General features: G+C 38.2%; 1 protein-coding gene across 1 annotated transcript in view; it reads right to left on the reverse strand.

The window, feature by feature from the left end:
• Positions 1–313: 313 nt before the first annotated feature.
• Positions 314–19,340, reverse strand: part of cdh22 (cadherin 22) — a 230,293-nt gene continuing 211,266 nt past the window's right edge. Inside the window, exons 11-13 of the mRNA XM_028447030.1 lie at positions 14,116–14,265; positions 13,691–13,792; positions 314–2,667 (exon numbers count right to left, since the gene is read on the reverse strand). Of these exons, the coding sequence (XP_028302831.1) occupies positions 2,138–2,667; positions 13,691–13,792; positions 14,116–14,265 (782 nt within the window). The 3' untranslated portion in view covers positions 314–2,137. The remainder of the gene's footprint in view (positions 2,668–13,690; positions 13,793–14,115; positions 14,266–19,340) is intronic.

Consider the following 19,340-nt stretch of genomic DNA (forward strand, 5'->3'; position numbering starts at 1 on the left):
ATGGTCTGTTTGTTTCCACCCATGACAATGCTCCGAATCTATCCCGCTGTAAACAAAAGCTATCTAAACAATTATTCATAATTCAAAGGACAGCTTCAGCAAACAATAATTAGTAACACCAATGCTCTATTTAATTTGTCTCTGTGATCTCATTGACAAAACCAATCCACTGAGTAATTTAGTTTGTAACACACACTGAGATGTAGGGCTTTAACCCAAAAAATTAAATATTTATTTGTATTTATAGTTTTAACACATGTTCATACATTTGTAGATTGAAATCAACATTGTGGGTTACATGTGGACACGGCTCGCTTTTTAATCACGCGTTACCCATTAAATCTCTTCCTTTTTGATACGAGTTTCTTCCTCCTCCCGCGATGGAATAAAAAATATCAAAAAGAAAGAGCACACTTCTCAGAATAAAAAAAACAATTTTAAAAATATTTCACACATTCACACACAAACAAAACTGGAATGATTTGCCCACTGTGGTACAAGCCTGGCAATCAGCCAACTTCATAAAAACGCTCCTTTTATTTGAGTCCTTAGTCACCGCTGTTGTTTGTGCCATAATTGCCTTAAAAATGGCTGGAGGGAGGATAAAAACAGGAAAATGTTACCACACACTGTCCTCGGGAGCAGAAGTCAGTCTCAGTCAGCTTTTCTTTTTTTTTTTTTCCTCTGAAGCTCCTCCACACTATTTTTCAACCATGTCATTTTCCTGTTTTGTTTGTTTTTTTTCTTCTTCTTCTTCTCTCTCTTTCTTTTTTTTTTTTTTTTTTTTAGCAAACATGTTCATACAAAATAAATACAAATATTTTGTAGAATGTCTTTTGTGAAGTCCTTAAACAGTGCCATCCATTTGTTTCCAATTCTTTTTTTTTTTTCTTCACGATTAATGTTATCGTCTTTTCCTCACTCTAGTTTAGTAAAGTATGTGTAGTAAAAATATAACTACAAATAAATAAATAAATAAATACATAAAAACATATAAATGCATAAATATTTCCCTCGAAAATACATACACATCTCTTTGAAAGCCTTGGTGTGATATTGATAGGTTAATCATTTAATTCAATCTTATCCACCTCATTCCCAGCACCCAAGATTATTTCGTCAGTTACTACATGATTTGCTGTAACTCAACATTTACCACATATTTAAAAAAGTTTTAGTATAGTTCACTATATTTTTTTTTTTTGGGAAGTAATTGATCAAGAAAGCTTTACTTTTCTGACCTTAAACAAGAAAGCTTTGTTATTCTCTCCATAGAGAGTGGCAAAAGCTAACAGATAAAATCCCATTCCTTTGTTGACTGTTGCCACAGATCCACTCACGGTGAAATGTTAGGCTTGGTTTGCGTCATAAATGACAACTACTGTCACACCTGACAAACTTCTTGCAGTGCTTTTAGTCCATCTCAACACCTGGTTTCTTTTTCTATTTGTCAGCTTTATGTCTACAAAATTAAACAAATAAACATCAACGTTTTTGGGGGTTTACTTCCAATTAAAACTGTTTCAATATCTTCCAAAATCTACAAACTTAGTGTCTTAGGATCAAATACAACACTGATCACATAGCTATAATTAGGATTGCAGTCAATTAAAATTGTAATTAATTACAATATTATAATTCTAATAGTAATTGGACAAAAATGTTGCTGTTGTAATCGTAACTGAATTGTAATTGAGTTGAGATAATTGACTTTGTAATTGTAATTGGCAGACATACTATACAACCGTAATTGATGATTAAACGCCAAAAATATTATGTCCACAGCCAAACATAAAGTAGCACTGCTAGGAATAAGGTGGATAATCTAAGCATAATATGTTTTATGAGAGAAACAAAATCCTTCTTAACACCAATATGACAGTATTGTACGTTACTTATACTCTTATCGAAACATGGGAGATCAAATTAGAAAACTCGTAACTATACAAAAGAAAGAAAGAAAGAAATCAAGTAAGTCCAACCTCTAAGAATGATGTTTTTTGAGTGAGGTACTCACTCTTTTATAAATATACAGTGCCAGATCTGATGATCTTATTTAATGCCAGAGGGGAGCAGAGGAAACATTGGTAAAAGGAGAGAAAGGGAACAAAAAAGGTCAGTGTGCAGAGGAGATGTGCTAGGATCCTTCCTCCTCAGGTTTTCCTGGAGCATAGTAACCTGCCAGCTGCCTAAAGCGCGGCCCCCAGTTGCTCAAGTAAGAAAAATCCTGCTCTGAGGTGGTGGACAGCGTGTGGATGGAACTGAGTGAAAGTGCAGGTGAACTGGTGCCCTCGAAGGCGTATGTCTGGAAGGAGTCATAAGGCGGCACTGTCAGGTCAGCGTCGGCCTGCTCCACCTTCTTTCGTATGTAACCTTTAAAAAGGGAAAAGTCTGCGGAGGCTGCTGTAGCTCCTTCGGAGACTCCGCCCACTCTGCTGGCCGGCACCCACTGGGGCAGTGAGTGGATGTCCGGCCCAGAGTCACAGCTCTTGGCCTCTGGGAAGTCATAGAGGTTCCTCAGGGCACTGATGTCATAGGCCTGTGTGTCCTGCTCTCCTCCGCCCTCATCATTGTACTTGATGACGTTATCCCTCATGTCCTCCTCGTCTTCGGTCATTCTCTGGCCCTTCCTGTGGCGTTTCAGGGTTAGGATGAGCAACACAAGAACTGACAGGGAAAGAAGACGAACAAGAAAAACAACAAGATATTACTTTTTAACCTCTTAAGCCCCACCCACTTTTCTCCAAAAATCCCATACTCATAACAAATAACATTTTTTCTAAGCTTCTACATAAATTACATGGCTAAAAAAAAAATTCAGATAGAAATAGGACACTTAATGGTGACAGATAATGTGAAATTTTGGAAATATATGATAATGAGTGACAATAATCATGTTTTAAATACAGAAATCTGTCGTCCGCCCAAAAAAAACCAAGCGATTTACATCAAATATACTGTAAAGCCAATTATCATTATCAAAGGCTATAAAAGCAGAAATAATTGAACTAATATAAAGACATCAACTTCAGCAAGTTTCGTCATAATAACAAACATTAAGCCAAAGATACACGTTTTTGTACAAAAAAGTTCAGGCGGAAGCCCACTTTGCCACAACTGTGCTAAAGTTTTCCACAAGTTTGGAAACAGATTTGTAACTGTAATAAGTCAGTGAAATTGATTCCAATCAATAGTAGTCTTAAGTTTGACCACTAGCTGTTGCAACTTGGCTTGAAATAAACACAATATGCATTTTCATTCAGCTCTTTGCGGTGCCATGCGCAATGCTGTTTTTGGTTCCACTCTTTGGTGGAGTTACGCAGGGCTCTTATTTAGCAATGCTTTGACCAATCAGAATGATTGACACAGCGTTACAAAGCTGAGAGCCTGTGAAATGGGTGAAATCAAACACTATGGGGGTGGGCTTTAACCCTGGCCAATAAGAGCTGGGTAAATGAGGGAGTGGCCATTTTACGCATAAGCACTATTCTTAGCTCTTTCTTCTATATTGCTGTAGCAATAGACACTACTAATGATATCAGAATAGCTTTTGTGATGAATGTATTTTGAATATTTTATTGTTTTGAGTACTTCCTTTCTCTTAATTCTGAATCCAAGTACCACCTTTGTCCAAATGCAACATTTTGCTCAGAATACTATGAAAAAAACAGCTATAGAGCATAATGGTGGAATGAATGAGTGATAACATACATTTTAAATAATCTAACTTTGTAAATAAGCAGAATTGTGCCTCTGGAATAAAAAACTAAAGAAATATTCCTAATAATTTTCTATCATCTCAGGCCTAGTGTGACCGAGACTGACCTTGTTTTTTGTGTCAAAATGATTGCAGTCATTCGTGAGAATGCAGAAGGCATCCTCATTAATTGATTATGATAAATACGCTATCGAAAAATTTAGAAAGTTCCCGAGAATTATGCCATTGCTTTTATAATTTGTAACTTTTAAACTTTTTGACTTATTACTTTTTTATTTACGGTTCATTCCTATTGGAAATTTCAAGCTCTTCATACCCAGCCATTCTTCAACCGATTCTGACTATTCAACCTTTAACAAGTTCAGCTACTACCTTCAACAATTTCAACTCATTTCAGCCTTTTTTAATTTTTGTTTAACCTTTTCAACCCATTTAAAACATTTTTTCAAACTTTTTAGCCTATTTCAACTTTTTCAATCTTGTTGCTAATTTTCAGTTAATGCTAGGTTACTGCTAACACGAGGCGAATGCTCAGCTAATGCTAAGGTTAGGCTGATGCTAATGCTAGATAAATGCCATTGCTACACCATGCAAATGCTAGCTGATGCTAATGCTAGCCAATGCTAATGCTAGCCAAGGCTCATGCTAATATGAGCTAATACTAATGCTAAGATAATGCAGTGCGAGGCGCGCCAGCACATGCATCCTCACTTGCGTATTTTTCAGGAAATGTAAAAATTATATCCTTCAGTTTTTCTTAAATTAATACATAATATTTTCTTTAATCAAATACAAATAAATAAAGTACCCCCTGTAGTGCCATTGCATACCCCTAGGGGGTACACATACCCCCATTTGAGAAACACTGTGTTAGTCCATCAAACTACTCATGATGGTTCAACAAGTAAATTTCATAAATTGTTCTAACTCATTTTTATGTAGATTCAATCTCAGCAGAAGACGTCATAATATCACGTTTTACATTTTGAATTCATGAGGATTTTTTTTTGTTTTAATTATTATTTTACCCCAATTCTGATAGCCTTGCCTGGGGAAAAAATGACTTAACCAGACTAGCAGAAGCCAATCTGTATTTCAATACAAACTCCTGAAGTTTGCAGACGACACGACCATCATCGGTCTCATCTCTGATGGAGACGAGTCTGACTACAGGTGGGAGACAGACCGGCTGGTGTCCTGGTGCAGCCAGAACAACCTGGAGCTCAACGCTTTAAAGACAGTGGAGATGATAGCAGACTTCAGGAAGAACCCAGCCCCCCTCACCCCCCTCACCCTGGGAGACTCTACAGTGAGCTCTGTGGAGTACTTCTGCTTCCTGGGGACCATCATCACTCAGGACCTCAAGTGGGAGCTGAACATCAGCTCCCTCATCAAAAAAGCTCAGCAGAGGATGTACTTCCTGCGGCAGCTGAAGAAGTTCAGTCTGCCAACAAAGATGATGGTGAACTTCTACAGCTCCATCATCCAGTCCATCCTCTGCTCCTCCATCACCATCTGGTACGCTGCAGCTACGGCCAAGGACAAGGCCAGACTGCAGCGTATCATCCACTCTGCAGAGAAGGTCATCGGCTGCAATCTGCCCTCCCTCCAGGACCTGTACGCCTCCAGGATTTTGAGGCGTGCAGGAAAGATTGTGGCCGACCCCTCCCACCCCGGTCATAAACTGTTTCAATCTCTCCCTTCTGGAAGAAGGTTTCGGTCCATCAGGACCAGAACCTCCAGACACAAAAACAGCTTCTTTCCCTCTGCCACCATCCACATGAACACACCCCAAGTCACCCACTGAACCCCCCCCCACCCGATCACCACCTCCATGATGACATTATCTGCTGCACTGTATATATATTTCTCCTATTTATCCTTTATTCTCTATCTATCCTTTATTTATCCCTCATCCTTTATATTTATCATTATTATTATTATTATTGTTTCTGGGTTGTTCTTTGTTTTTTTTCTTTATTTTTTTTTCATTTTTATTTTTTTTGTTTGTTTTGTGCACCAACTACCAAGACAAATTCCTTGTACTGTCCTTAAAACTGTACATGGCCATTAAAAACATTTCTGATTCTGATTCTGATTCAAGTAAAGTGAAAGCAAGGCACTGTGGTGCTTAAACATAGAAAATTAAGGTAGTCACGAGGAAAGTGCTCATCTAAGCATGGAATCATTTCCGATTAATCTTGTTATAAGTTAATGAAATGAGAGAAAACAAATGCTTGTATGGATTGATAAATCAATGCAGCTTTAATTTCTTTCAGTCCAGTTATTTAAATTACCTCCCACTCCCACATATTATGTGATTAGACCAGCCTCACTCATTGAGAGCCAATGCCCTCATTACTCCCCGTAAGAGTAATCTGCAATCTATTTGTAGTGTTTCATCAGATATGTTTCAGACTCCTGTGTATCAATCGTCAATTTATCTCATGGTGGAAAATGCTACTTTTTAATCAAACATAGTATATTGAGATAATAAGATAAAACATGGGATTATATGACCATAGACAGTATATTCACCAATAAATTAGTATTTTCAGCTTCAATATTATCAATTCAGTAATTTACACTCATGAATTATATAGTGTGGCTTCTGTTAGTGGATAATAGTGTTGGAAAATGTTTGTCCTGAAGGTAATCTATTTGAAGGAGGCTAACAAATAAAAGTTTGGGATTTGATACATTGATTAAATGCATTCATAAGGTCTTTGTTACGGGATAAGTGTAGGTTTTTTTGCTGAAATGAAATTTACTCTCGTCCTTAGAGATGGTTTATGTCAGCATTAAAGATGCTGCTGGCCAGAAAAATAAAACTAAATAAAAAATAGAATAAAAAGAGACTCCTGATTTGTTCAGTGAATATTTCGGTCATTTGATTTTCCATTCAGGAAAAGTCATTAAAAAAATAATAATAATAATAGTAAAAGTTTTCTTTTTCTTTTTTTAATTTAAAAATGCTGAAATGAAGATGGAAAGTCAAGGCATTTTTCGCCATCAGGATCAAGTATGGATAAAAACAAAACTTAACCAGTTAATTTGTATTTTCTGTTTCTAAAAAAGGAAAGGAAATGTAGGAAAGTAAAAATGAAAGAAATTAAAATTCCCTAAATTTAATTCTAAATTATTAGATTTTAAAATGAAAAATCAAATAACCATTCATTTGGTTGTTTTTAAATATTTTTTTCTCAACAGTAAACTATAGTAGGCATACACATTTCTGATTTTCATTTTTAAAAAGTAAACTTTCATTTTCTATCAAACATTTCTTTGTGCCATAAATAACAAGTGTATGGCTACAACTGTCACTGTTTTGTTCAGCTTGACAAGAAATCTATTGTTTGTTTGTTTTGTTTTTTTAATATAAATGCTGTGTCCTTTTCACCCTTTTTTGGAGACACACTGTGTAGCTGTTGCTAGTGAGGGGACATTTAGATAGATCATTAACCACAAGGCGCACACCACCGTGTATCTTCTGAAACACGAGCCTCGTCTATAAAACAAATGCCTACAAGCTCACAGAGATAAAAAAGACAATTTATTATATTAGGGGTTTGTGCTGTCTAAGGTAGCACAAAGTGTTAGATGCTCTCAAGTCACCCAAACACCCATTCATGCATTGTAAATAGGAGATACGATCACACAGTTTCACAATCAAACTAGATCAGCTTCAGAACCCTTTGTGTACAAGACACTCATGTTTAAGTCCTGAATGTATAAGCATGCATTCCTACCTACAAGTGATGGTGGAACCCTTAAAAGCCTTTTTATATTGAAACAAAAATGCTGATTTCCAGGATCTTGACTGCCTGGACCACACACATTCACCTGAGGTTGTCAGACCCCAAGTCAAGGATGTATTTAAAGAGGAAGTTTGCGCTTTATTTAATTACATAAAAAAAATGGTCTAATATTACACAAAACATGTAGTGTCAAGTGTAGTCAATGAAAAAGGTTGAAATTGCTGCTTGAAAGTGAAACACTCTCTTACTGACATTGTCAACAACGTTTTGTGCATAGTATTATGGGATGTGGTGTCCTGTAGAGGGATGCATAGAAGTGTTTTTACTTCTGTGAACAAGGAGGACAGTGATTCGCTTGACGCCATTTTTGTTCTAGTTTGTTCCCAGAATTGCCTGTGATAAAACCTCACTTTTCGAGACATTCAATTTCAGCCGAGTTCAGATCTCTTGGTCAAAGCCCCAAAATAAATATCCATCAACTTTTGCCACAAATTGAGCATCGCGTTAGTTCAGGCAGGCATGGAAGTCAAGCTAGTCCAGCCCCATCAGCTGACAGTCCCCAAATTCAGGTAGCCATCAGGCTGATCATGTTCCATGCTTCCCATTAAAACTACGACAACACGCCTACTTCCGCACGGTTCGTCCTCAAACGCCATGCAACCCACCCCCACCCCAGCTCTTCCTCTTCTAATTAAACAGTGTCTTCTGTTGGCATCTAACGTCTGTGCTTCTGTTCCAGGGGGTCATGCTGACCGCTCTCTCTGCTTATGCCTCTACATGTAGCCCACATTCCACAATGCAATGTGCAAAACGTACAATACTCCAATTTACAGTGAGACGAAAACAAACATTCAAACAGCAATTTCAACCTGTTTCAATCTTTTTCTTCAAGCACATAATCTCCAGCTTGCAAGATCTATCGTTATACATTGAGATGTGAAAATCTTATATCTACTACTAATGTTTCTCCTTCTAAAAAATGTGTTAGAGGGTGAAATTCAAGTCAAGGGTGTTTTGATCTCTTTAAGAGTGCTGGTAAATCCCCTTATGGCTCTGCCCATGTCTACAAGTATTTCAAACAGCCACAGCATCTGTGTTCCCAGCTGTTCTCTGACATCGTTTATATGAATATAATGTAATGTATGCAGCATATAGAACCCTGTTTCTGTTAATACCAGAGGACCAGAAAATGCTCCCTGCTACTTATTTTCATATTTTCACACTTGCCTGATCTTTGTGAGCCTTGGTGGGTGTTTGGTGCTGCTATTCTCTAATATTAGTTGAACAGACGAATAAAGCATGTATAAGTTGTTAAGATTGGTTTAAGGAATGTTAGGCCTCAAATTGTCCGTTATTCCAGGCACAAATTATTATTTTTTCTTCTCATTTCTCAACAAAACAAGACAATATCCAACCACCCGTGAAATAGTTACGAATCTCTCAGCGCTTTGCACTTTAACATTCACACAAAAAACTATCCATTAAGTTTTTATGCCTAAACATCTGGAATAGACAATTAAAAACACTTTGCACATGCATCGCCATAAATGAGAAATCAACGCTTTATCTCTCACTGATAATACAGACATGTATTTCTTCTCTCATATTGTTTGCATGGGTTCCACTGGGGAAGCGCAGTCAATAACCATTGTATTTATTCTATTCCTCGATGAATGAAGAAAGTTAATTGCTGAAGGGTCGTAGAAAACCACTCATGGTTTGTGGTAAACTGTGGCACACACTGCCATGCATACTAAAGAAGTCCTTAGGCAATTACTCCAAATTCACATTAATGAGAAGAGTAATAGAAGTAGAAAACTTTACACTATAAACTCACTGATAAATCCAAGTCAGCTGTTTCATTCGTTAGTCATTATTATCTCAAAACAAAGACTATTCAATAACAACACATCTGAATAAAGCATTTACCTTGAAAACAGGTGCTTATTAATTTTACATTTCATGCGATTGACATAGCTTGATCAAATAGATCAGACTGGCAGCGCGGGAGCCATATTCGTCCCTCGGTCTAATTTTGTGCGGCCCCCAAAGCAAAATTGTAATTAATGAATTTAGAAGTTATATGAAGCCCAACATAAGACACAACACTCCAGAAGCACAGAAAACGACAGCAAAATGCACAAAATGTCAACAAAAGTAGTCAAAATGATAACAAAGACACACTAGACAACCACTTAAACACAAAATGACCACAAAAACAACAACATATACAAAAGGACTTCATAGACACACAATGCCAACAAAATTGCATAAACTGACAGAAAAATACACAAAAAGACAACAATAACACAAAAAATGTAACAAAAACACAGAAAAAGGTCACAATTCTGACAAGAAAATAGACCATATAAATTAAAAAACACAAAGAAAACCCACACAAAAGAACTACAAAGAGAAAACCCTTTGTTCTTTCCTGTATTAATGCTCAGATTGGTCATTTTTTAAATGCTAACATACTGTAAATGTTGATAATGTGGCGCTCGGATCAGACAATCCCATTTTTGTGGGCTCCGCTCTGACAGAAGATACCCATCTCTGAAACAGATTACAATGCTTAATAGGAGATGCTAGTTCAACAACGTGTAAGGAATCACATGTTGTTATTAGCTCATGTACCCGACTCCTTAACATTCAAAGCCGTCTCCCTTGTGTACAGATGTTGCGATAAGCGTTCCTGACAAGTCAGATAATTTACCCTCGGGCAATGCCTAATGTCCGCCCCTCAATGTGGAGGTTCACCAGAAGCAGATGGAAGCTAAATGGAATCAATGCATGCAGATGCGGCAACACGGTGGAATTGATTCATCACATCAGGGCCTCTAAATGAACTAATGGAGAGACTGTTTGTTTGTAAGGTAATTAGGTAGGGATTGTTTTCATTTTTCTCATCATCCACCAATTGGTGTAATGAAGGTGGTCCAGCCTCTAGAGAGGATGAAAGACTGTTGCCGACTAGCCATTTAGGTAGTCGCTAGGTGTGTGTTTCTGTGTGTGTAAGAGTGAGAGAGCAGAGCAGTGTTTGTGCAGGCAAGACCTGACAAGCCTTAACGTGAATTGTAATTTACACTCGGATTGTTGAGAAAACACATCCAACCCCCTTGATCTGTATCTCTAGAGCTCTGAGGGTAAAGGTCAGAACCAAGAAAGGGGCTCGCAGCCCTATTTTCAGCGCGTAGCAGGCATTTGTGTGGCCAGAAAAATATCCATATGCTTTTAATAAAGGTGATTTGATTAATGCAGCAACTCAGATGGCAGTACTTTGGTCCTTCATTTTGTTTAGTGCACAACAGGGTTGGGGTCAATTACATTTTTTCAGTTACAATTAGGTTTTCAATTACGATTAAAGTGATCAACATTTTTTCAATTGCAGTGGAACTACAATTCTTTTTTATCCTCAGAAAGTCAATTACAATCGCGTTCCCAATTACTAAATCACAATTACTGAGCCTGTTTGAGTGTTTTCAGCAAAACCTACAACAGTTAAGTTATTATGATAAATATCTTGCATAGAATTACTCTTTTTTATTTCATATACTTCATTATTTGAAGATTATTCTGGATTTTGGTCACAGTTTGCTATCAACAGGTGATGGTTGGTCCAGAAGTGGAACCAATTTGTACCAATACAAGACAGAAATGTTTGCTTTAGGGATGAATTGAGCAAGTTTAAACCATTTCTTGGCAATCACTTAATTAGCAATGATGGCCATTAGCTGTAATTTGTGCGTTGTCTTTGATACAATTTTGCATTCAAATCACAATTAAAGAAATTATTAAAATCATTTAAGATTTTTTTTATCCTTCCACTGAAGTTAAAATGAAAATAATGAATAACCAGTTTTTTTTTGCCATGAGAGGTTGCCTTAGATTTTTGTTGAGGCTTTTAAAATGATGATGAATAAATGATGCTTTGCTTTTGATGGTTTCAGCAGTTGATGTGTGGCTAATGGAGACAGATTTAAGAACTCTCATTAGGAAAGCTCTTAAAAGAAATAGATAGGCCTGTTGGTCACAGTTGAAGATGTGGAGTGTCCCATTATCGATAAGTCACTTCCCGCTCAATGTAAAATGTGCAAATGCATGAGTCGGGACTGTCAGCATAGTCGCTGCCACCAAAGGATGCAAAGTACGACAAGGCAAGCAGAGAGCAATAGCCTAACTCATAAAATTTTCAAATGCGACAGTAAACATTCGTGGTCTTCGGAGTGGGTGCGCTTAGGCATGCGTGTTTATGTTTGTACGTGTCTGTGAATAAAAAAATAAAAAAAACAAGAATGTCTGGGAAAAAAATGGTTATTTAAAGCCAGCTGCTGTAGATGGATGAAAGTGCTGATAGCTTCTGCTGCCTCTCTGCGCTCTCTAATCCCCCTCGCTCCATTTCACCCGTATCTGTTCCATCTGTGTCTGTGTGCAACAGATCAAAGTGACTCGATATCATTCACAAGAAGCAGGAATCGTTTGAGTTTTACTGTTTAAAACAGACAAAAAATATTTTTTGGAAGTAGGAACAAACACTATAAAAAGCAATAGAAAGTTCCTCTTGTAGAAAGCTGTACCTAAGATCAGAGATGGGCAACTTCTATCACTGCGAGGGCCACAGAAAATATGATTCTCTGATCCAAGGGCCGCATGATCAACATTCATGTCAGCATTTAGAAGAATGACCAATCTGAGCATTATTATAAACTTGGAAATTTGAATTCATTTTGTAGATTTTCTTATCAATTTGGCACATTTTTGTTGACTTTTTGTGTGTTTTTCCAAGTCATTATGTGTATTTTTGTTAAATATTTCATGTTTTTGTTGTTATTTGAAGTCCTTTTGTATATGTTGTTGTTTCTGTAGTCATTTTGTAAATTTAAGTGGTTGTTTAGTGTATCTCTGTTGTCACAATATTTTTGTGTATTTTTTTTTTTTTTAATCTTTTTGTGTATTTTTTTTTTTTAATCTTTTTGTGTTTTTGTTGTTACTTTTTGTACTTTTCTTGACATTTAGTAAATTCTGCTGTCTTTTTCTGTGTCACTGAAGTTTTTTGTATGATGTTGTTCTTCATATACAGTAACTTCCAACTTCATGAATTACAATTTTGTTTTGCAGGCCGCACAAAATTAGACCGAGGGCCGCATGTGGCCCCCGGGCTGCCTGTTGCTTTTGTCTGACTTAGTTATTCCGTGTGTACAATGTCATTCATAAAATATGGATACCTATTTGGTATCGATCCATTAAAAAGACAAGCAGTTTCATTGATTTTATTTTTATTTATACGATAAGTGTGATCTTGAGGTGCATTACCATCAGGTCTCTGAGTAGATGAACTTAGAAGTTATCTAAAAAAAAAGGCAACACTAGCTGTGATTCTATTACAGATTTTCGCAAAATAAAAGCGATATTTATACATGTTGACAAAATTCAATTGCACTCTGAACGTGTTTCCATTTAAGGTTGTTTTGGTCAGGAGCCTTGTGATCTCATCTCGCGAGATTTCGCTGCAGGAAGACGGACGCTCTAAACCTCCTCATAACACTCCGTATTCCTTTGAAATGTCTCGTCTCCTCTTCTGTCCACATGTACCGCACCAGGTACATCACGCTCTGCGACATGTATTTGCTGCGTAGCTGTGTTTCCATTATCCTTGGAAATGCGCAAAATCTTAATAGCGTAATGGTAATGGAAACGGAAACACCTGAATTTCGGAAAAATTTTTTTACTCTTTCAAGAGGAGACCGAGACGTTTCTTAGCAAAACACTTAAAAATGATTACTGCCACATTAGATGTGAAACAACAAAGGAATGGAGTGTTATAAGGAGGTTCTGAGCGTATATCTTCCTACGAGGCTCCTGTCCAAAACAACGTTCAATGGAAACACATTCAAAACGCAATTATACTTTGTCGTCATTTAGAAATATCGCTTTTATTTCGCGAAAATCTGTAATGGAAACACATCTAGTGTTTCCATAACGTCTGAAATTGCTCCTCGTGAAAGCGTAAAAACTTTTCAGAGACATTTGAGTGTTTCTTTACAAATTCAGGTACTTTCATTACCAGTTTTTATTGCGCTTTTTAGATTTTGCGCATTTCCAAGAGTAATGGAAACCCAGCTACACATGAATTTTCACCACCCATCATCCATCCATCCATTTATACATGACACAGCTATCCATACATAAATACATGAAGTTTCTTTCTGCTTACCTATGAGGATGAGCATGCACACCAGTAGAGCTATAAGTGCCCCGGGGCTGAGAGCCGCACTCATTACATAGGCTGTGGCATTGCAGGACTGGATGGTTCCTTCTGTGTTGTAAAAGAAAAAACAAGACTTCAATCAACACATTTAACACGCCAAGGAAGTCTCTTTGGTTGTGAAAGGTATGAAGATGTTTGTGAAGATGCAAGGTTTTGTCAGCAATGGGAAGGAAGTTTTTTTTTCTCTCCAGTAAACATCTTTTCAGTAAATGCATTCTGAGAATTTTCCATACAAACTTGAACCAATAAGTATTATCTGCTAACCAAAACAACAGCACATAGATGACCTTTTCGACTGGGGATGCCGCTAACACCCAAGGTGACAGTGATGATAATGTTAGTAATAGTGTTCTTCCAACAGTCGCTCTAACCTGTGTCACAGCCACAAACATGAATGGTCAGCGTGCTCGTGGAGCTCAGGGAGGGAGGCCCGTTGTCGACCACGAGGATAGGCAGGAGGTACACGTTCTGCTCATGACGGTTAAAGCCTGACCGCTGGGTACGGATGCCGGCCGTGTTGTCTGGGTGGGGAGAAGGATAAAGGTTGTCGGGAGGTTGGGGGTCAGGGAGGAAGGTAAGACACAAAATTACACAACACTGATATAATATTTCAAGTAAAAGCATCCCTGTTTCCAGAGGTGAAAGTAATGGATTACAAATATGCACATTACTGTAATTGAGTTGCTTTTGTGGGTACATATACTTATATTTCTAAGTCAGTAAATCTAGTTGTTGCTTAAGTACGTTTTAAAAGAAGTAAAAAAATAAATAAATAAATATATATATATATATATAATTGTACATTTTGATACAGATGCCTTTGTGGAAAAATAAATTAAGTTCCAATTGTGCAAGATTTGGTCTCTTCCTTTTTTAAGTTTATACATAGACATGTTGACGGTATGCAAGGGAACCGTGGCAAAATGTATTACTAAATATAAAGGTGGGGGGTGAAAGTAACTTGTAACTTCTAATTTGAGTACTATTTAATTGAGCAGCTTTTTAGTTCTACTTGAGTATTTTATGTATGAATTACTTGTACTCGAGTCGAATTTTAATCAAGTAAGAGTACTTCAACTTGAGTACGATATATCAGTACTCTTTACACCTCGGCATGCTTAAACCAGGTTGCACGGGGTTCACGCCAAGATATTAACTTCTAAAAGTAAACTTTGAAATAGCAAAGTGCTCTTGCAACTGTGATAATAAAATAAAAAAAAAAACGACAAATTATTGTTCTTTGAATGCAAAAGATGAACGCCTCAAAGCTGGAGTTTACCTCAGGGTCAAACATTTTCATTTGGAAAATTACCAGCTTTTATTTTATCAACATATATCTCGTTTCTTTTTTAGTTTTTTTAGCCTGAGCCAAGCAAACGTTGGAGGGAAAGTGAGCTTGAGAGCTCTGACGGAAAATTAAACGTCAGTGATATTTATACATACAAGCCCTGTGCCAGGGACATAGATAAATGTAACACAGACTATAGGACGAGACTTTGACAAATAGAGTCGGAGTGGCTTTGTGGATAGACTAGCACTAAGGATAGCAAGTAATCCATCTCCTGGAACATTTATCACTGTTATCCATGTCACTTTGGAGTTCCTCTGGCACATGTAGAACAATTTTCATATTACTGTTTATGTTACACCCCTGAGTTTGTCCTTTTGACTTTAAAACTGCATTAGCTTCCCTCGCAAGGCATAGCAAATATATTTGTACAATGTAATACGTACACAGGGTAACTCGATGTGCTTTACATGATTAAAAGGGAAACATTTAGGCAGAGATTATGAAAAAAGAAGAATGAAATCAAAAAGTGCACAAAGGAAAAAGAACTTGAAGACAATTTGTAAAATTCATCAGTAACCCAGTTTAAAAAGCAACAAATAAATCAGTGAATTACGGTCTTTTGTGTTGACCTTTGATCGCATCTGGCTCTTGTAGCTTTTTATTCCATGTAGAACTACTGGTACTCAGGATACAATGCATACAATCTCAGGGAGAATATGGAACCCTGCACATGACAGCGGTAAAAGTAATGGATTACAAGTACTCACGTTACTGTAATTCAGTTGCTTTTATGGGTACTTCTATTTTTTTGAGTATATTTTTAAACCAGTAATTTTACTTTTAAAAATAAGTAATTAATTACATTTCTACACCCAACTGTTACTGAGTAAATTATTATTTTTTGTGATTTTTTTAAATGTATTTACGTTTCATGGTCCCTTCATAAACATTGAACATAATCCATACGTCCTTAGTCGTGCCATTTCTGATCAACACCCAGCCACATTCTTCGGTTTATGTTGTGGTTTTTACCTATTTTGTCGTTTCCCACATGGCACATGTGGCATGGCACTGTTTTAGAGGTCATAAATGTAGTTATACTTATTTCAAATTTAAGTCATTTTATTTTAAAAAGAATTGTACATTTTGACAAGCCTTTTACTTTGTGGAAAATAAATGAAATTCCAATTGTGCATGATTTATTCTCTTCCTTTTTAAGTTTATAAAAGAGTTTACTGTGTGCAAGGGAACCGTGGCAAGATTTATTACCAAAAATAAACGTAACTAGTAACTTATTTGAGTACTATTCAATTGAGCTACATTTTACTTGTACTTGAGTATTTCTTGTATGACTCAATTGTATGATGATTTTTGATGTGTTTCCTGCTGATTTTAATGTTAGTATTAATTTTTTAGCTGTCGAATGTTTTCTGATGCACTTTTTGATCATGTAAAGCACATCGAGTTGCCTTGTGTATTAAATGAGATGAGCTTATACCTACATTTGCCTTGCCTTGCTTTGTACTTGTACTTGAGTACAATTTTTTTTATCAAGTAACAGTACTTCTACTTGAGTAGGATACATCAGTACTTTTTTACTTCTCTGGCATTCATCCACAAGCACAAGCAAATAATATAGTAATATGCAATTAACAAGAGTTGTGTCTTTGTAACTCACAATCACACTCTAATAGCAGCTTTAAACGACTGATTTGTAATCATATATAAAAATCAATTGTCATTCGCCTGCGTGTCTGTTTCTGCCACTCTGGATGTCACTGCATGAATGTTAATATCGACACTACACCATCGTGTACGTTACTAAATGATGACAGTGCCAACAAGAGCATTCAGACCACGTAAACCGCTAAAAATCCTCTTTGCCAGATATTGGCAGTTTTCTGGATCAGTGATCCTGATCGAAGTTCCATGATTATTCACATTTTAAAGGCTGAGAAGAAAATTCTATTCCCATGAATAACAATACAGTGAGTCCAAATGTATGTGCACACCATGCTTTCGCAAAAATTGTGATAAAATGCTCAATTCAGATTCGATCCAGATAAAACCCAGTGGGGTAGTTAAAGGTACACTGCAGACTTTTTGACCTAAAGAGTTGACCCATATGAGTTATTTTAAATAATTCCTCGGGCCAATATACAGCGCTTCAATGCTCCGAGCAAGGCTTTCCTCTTGAAATACCGCCCATGTAAGTTTGGAGAGACGGACCGTCTTTGGCCAGGTCATGTGACCTGGAGAATGTATCACTTTACGGCAGTCACGTGACCACAAGCTCGGATATACTCATTGGGCTGAGGCTTTTGCTAGTATATTTCCACCTGATCGACTTCTGGTCATGGCCGAGGCAAGCAAAAAAGTTTAAAACTGCTTCTGAGAAGGCTAAAAAGACGCCGCCGAGACCCAGCCCCCTCCTTCGCTCCGCCTTCCACTTGGCGCCGGACACCGGCTCGCCTCGCCAAAGGAGGGCTGAGTGCTGGGCGTCCGGCAGCAGGGAAGAGGAGGGCGGCGGCTGCTCCTCCAGTTGCGGCGTGAGCCCAGCCCCGCTTCGCACCTCAGCCCGACCGGCCCAGCCCTTAGAGCCAATCCTTATCCTGAAGTTACAGGTCAACTGTCTGCACACACAATCAAAAGACAAGGGAGGCTGGCCCGACTGACTGTTTGATGATTTTTGCGACAGTGCTGCAGCGCTTGTGGCCACTAGGGGGCACTTGATGTGAAAGTTACAGGTCTAGTGCCCCTAGTGGCCAAAAGTTACACAGTGAGCCTTTAAGGAACAGACGCAAGATAACAGTCAAATTTCACAAAGGTCTGTTTATTATGAACCGAGAACCAAAAACCAACCTTCTTCTTGCTTCTCGACGAGGACAGTCGCACTCTCTGTTTCTCCCTCCCTTCCATTCTTATCTCTCTCCCAGCTGCTGCTTTGTCTGGTCTTGTGAGCCTAACAAGAGCCTCTCTCTGTAACTCATCCAAAACCGGAATAATGGAACTAATTAGTTGGTCTCTCAGTGCTATCGATCAGATTTTTTCAACGAAAAGAACCGGGGGTGGTGAACCCGCATGTCCAAGCGGGACGTTTGCGGCTGGATACACACTTGACCCTTGGAACAAGTGGCGAGTTGTGTGTCTGTCCATCCTTTCCGTGGAAGATGTGCAGGACATCTACATGATTGGAATAATGATAGTAGGCATGCTGCTGATCGGAGCTGGTGGCTTCCTAATCTATCGAAAAGTCCGTACTACGCTGGCGACTGTTTTGGAAAAGCTGCCAGTGATTTCTGAAGGATGTAGCAGGGCTTTGAACACTCAGACTCATGTGTTGATCGATATCAAAAGCAAGCAAGATCGTCTACGAGTTATGGATAACAACTGGGAGAAGTTGGAGACCCGGCTTGGAAGTGGAAACTAGGCCACTCATTGGATTACAGCAGAGAGACCCAGGACAGAAGGCTATTGGAATTTGACATAGCCTGTATCAAATCACATTGCTTATCTCCCTTTCGGCTCCCCAGCCAGCCAAGGCTAAAGCCAAGGTTGTTTCAACTCTTATCACCAGGAAGTTTCTGCAGATGGCGGCTCTTACCCCCACTCCCTCCCCCCGCTCCTTCCCTACATTCCCACCTGGAAATGTTGTTGCTGAACTTTTCCACACGTCATCTGGTTGTCAGTAACGCAGCTACAGGTCTTCAACTTCAAATGCCTCGTTGGCCATCTTTCCCCACCTCCCATCCGCAGCTGCATGGAGGCGTGGTTGCAGCGCCCATTGGCAGCACGCCCATGTCCCCAAATGGCTGGAATCCTGCTGTTCTTCCCTCCTGACCCCCTCCCCCAGCCAACCTCCCACCCAACCCTTCCCACATGCCTTGTCTCGAGTTGTTTGACTGTGTCATGCTTACATTTATGTTTGCGGAGGCGGTTTTTTTGCCTGGTTTCACACTGCTTTCTCTGTTTAGGGAAATCAGTTTCAAACTGGCAGTTTTTTTTTCCCCTCACCCCTCCTCTCCTCCTGTTGTTGATCCCTTTTTCACCTAAATATGTGGGCGCCGCAAATGGCTGCTCCGGTGTGTTGATGTGTCTTCTTTCACTGCAACTCCCAAGTCAAATTCCTCGTATTGTTCTAAACTGTACCTGGTCAATAAAGCTGATCCTGATCCTGATGTTGTTGTTTTTGTAGTCATTTTGTGTGCTTAAGTAGTTGTTTAGTATTACTTTGTTGCGTGTTTTATTAATCATTTTATTGTATTGTTTTAATCTATTTGTGTTTTTGTTGTTACTTTGTGTACT

This window comes from Gouania willdenowi, chromosome 5, assembly GCF_900634775.1.
Source record: "Gouania willdenowi chromosome 5, fGouWil2.1, whole genome shotgun sequence".
Taxonomy (NCBI): Eukaryota; Metazoa; Chordata; class Actinopteri; order Blenniiformes; family Gobiesocidae; genus Gouania; species Gouania willdenowi.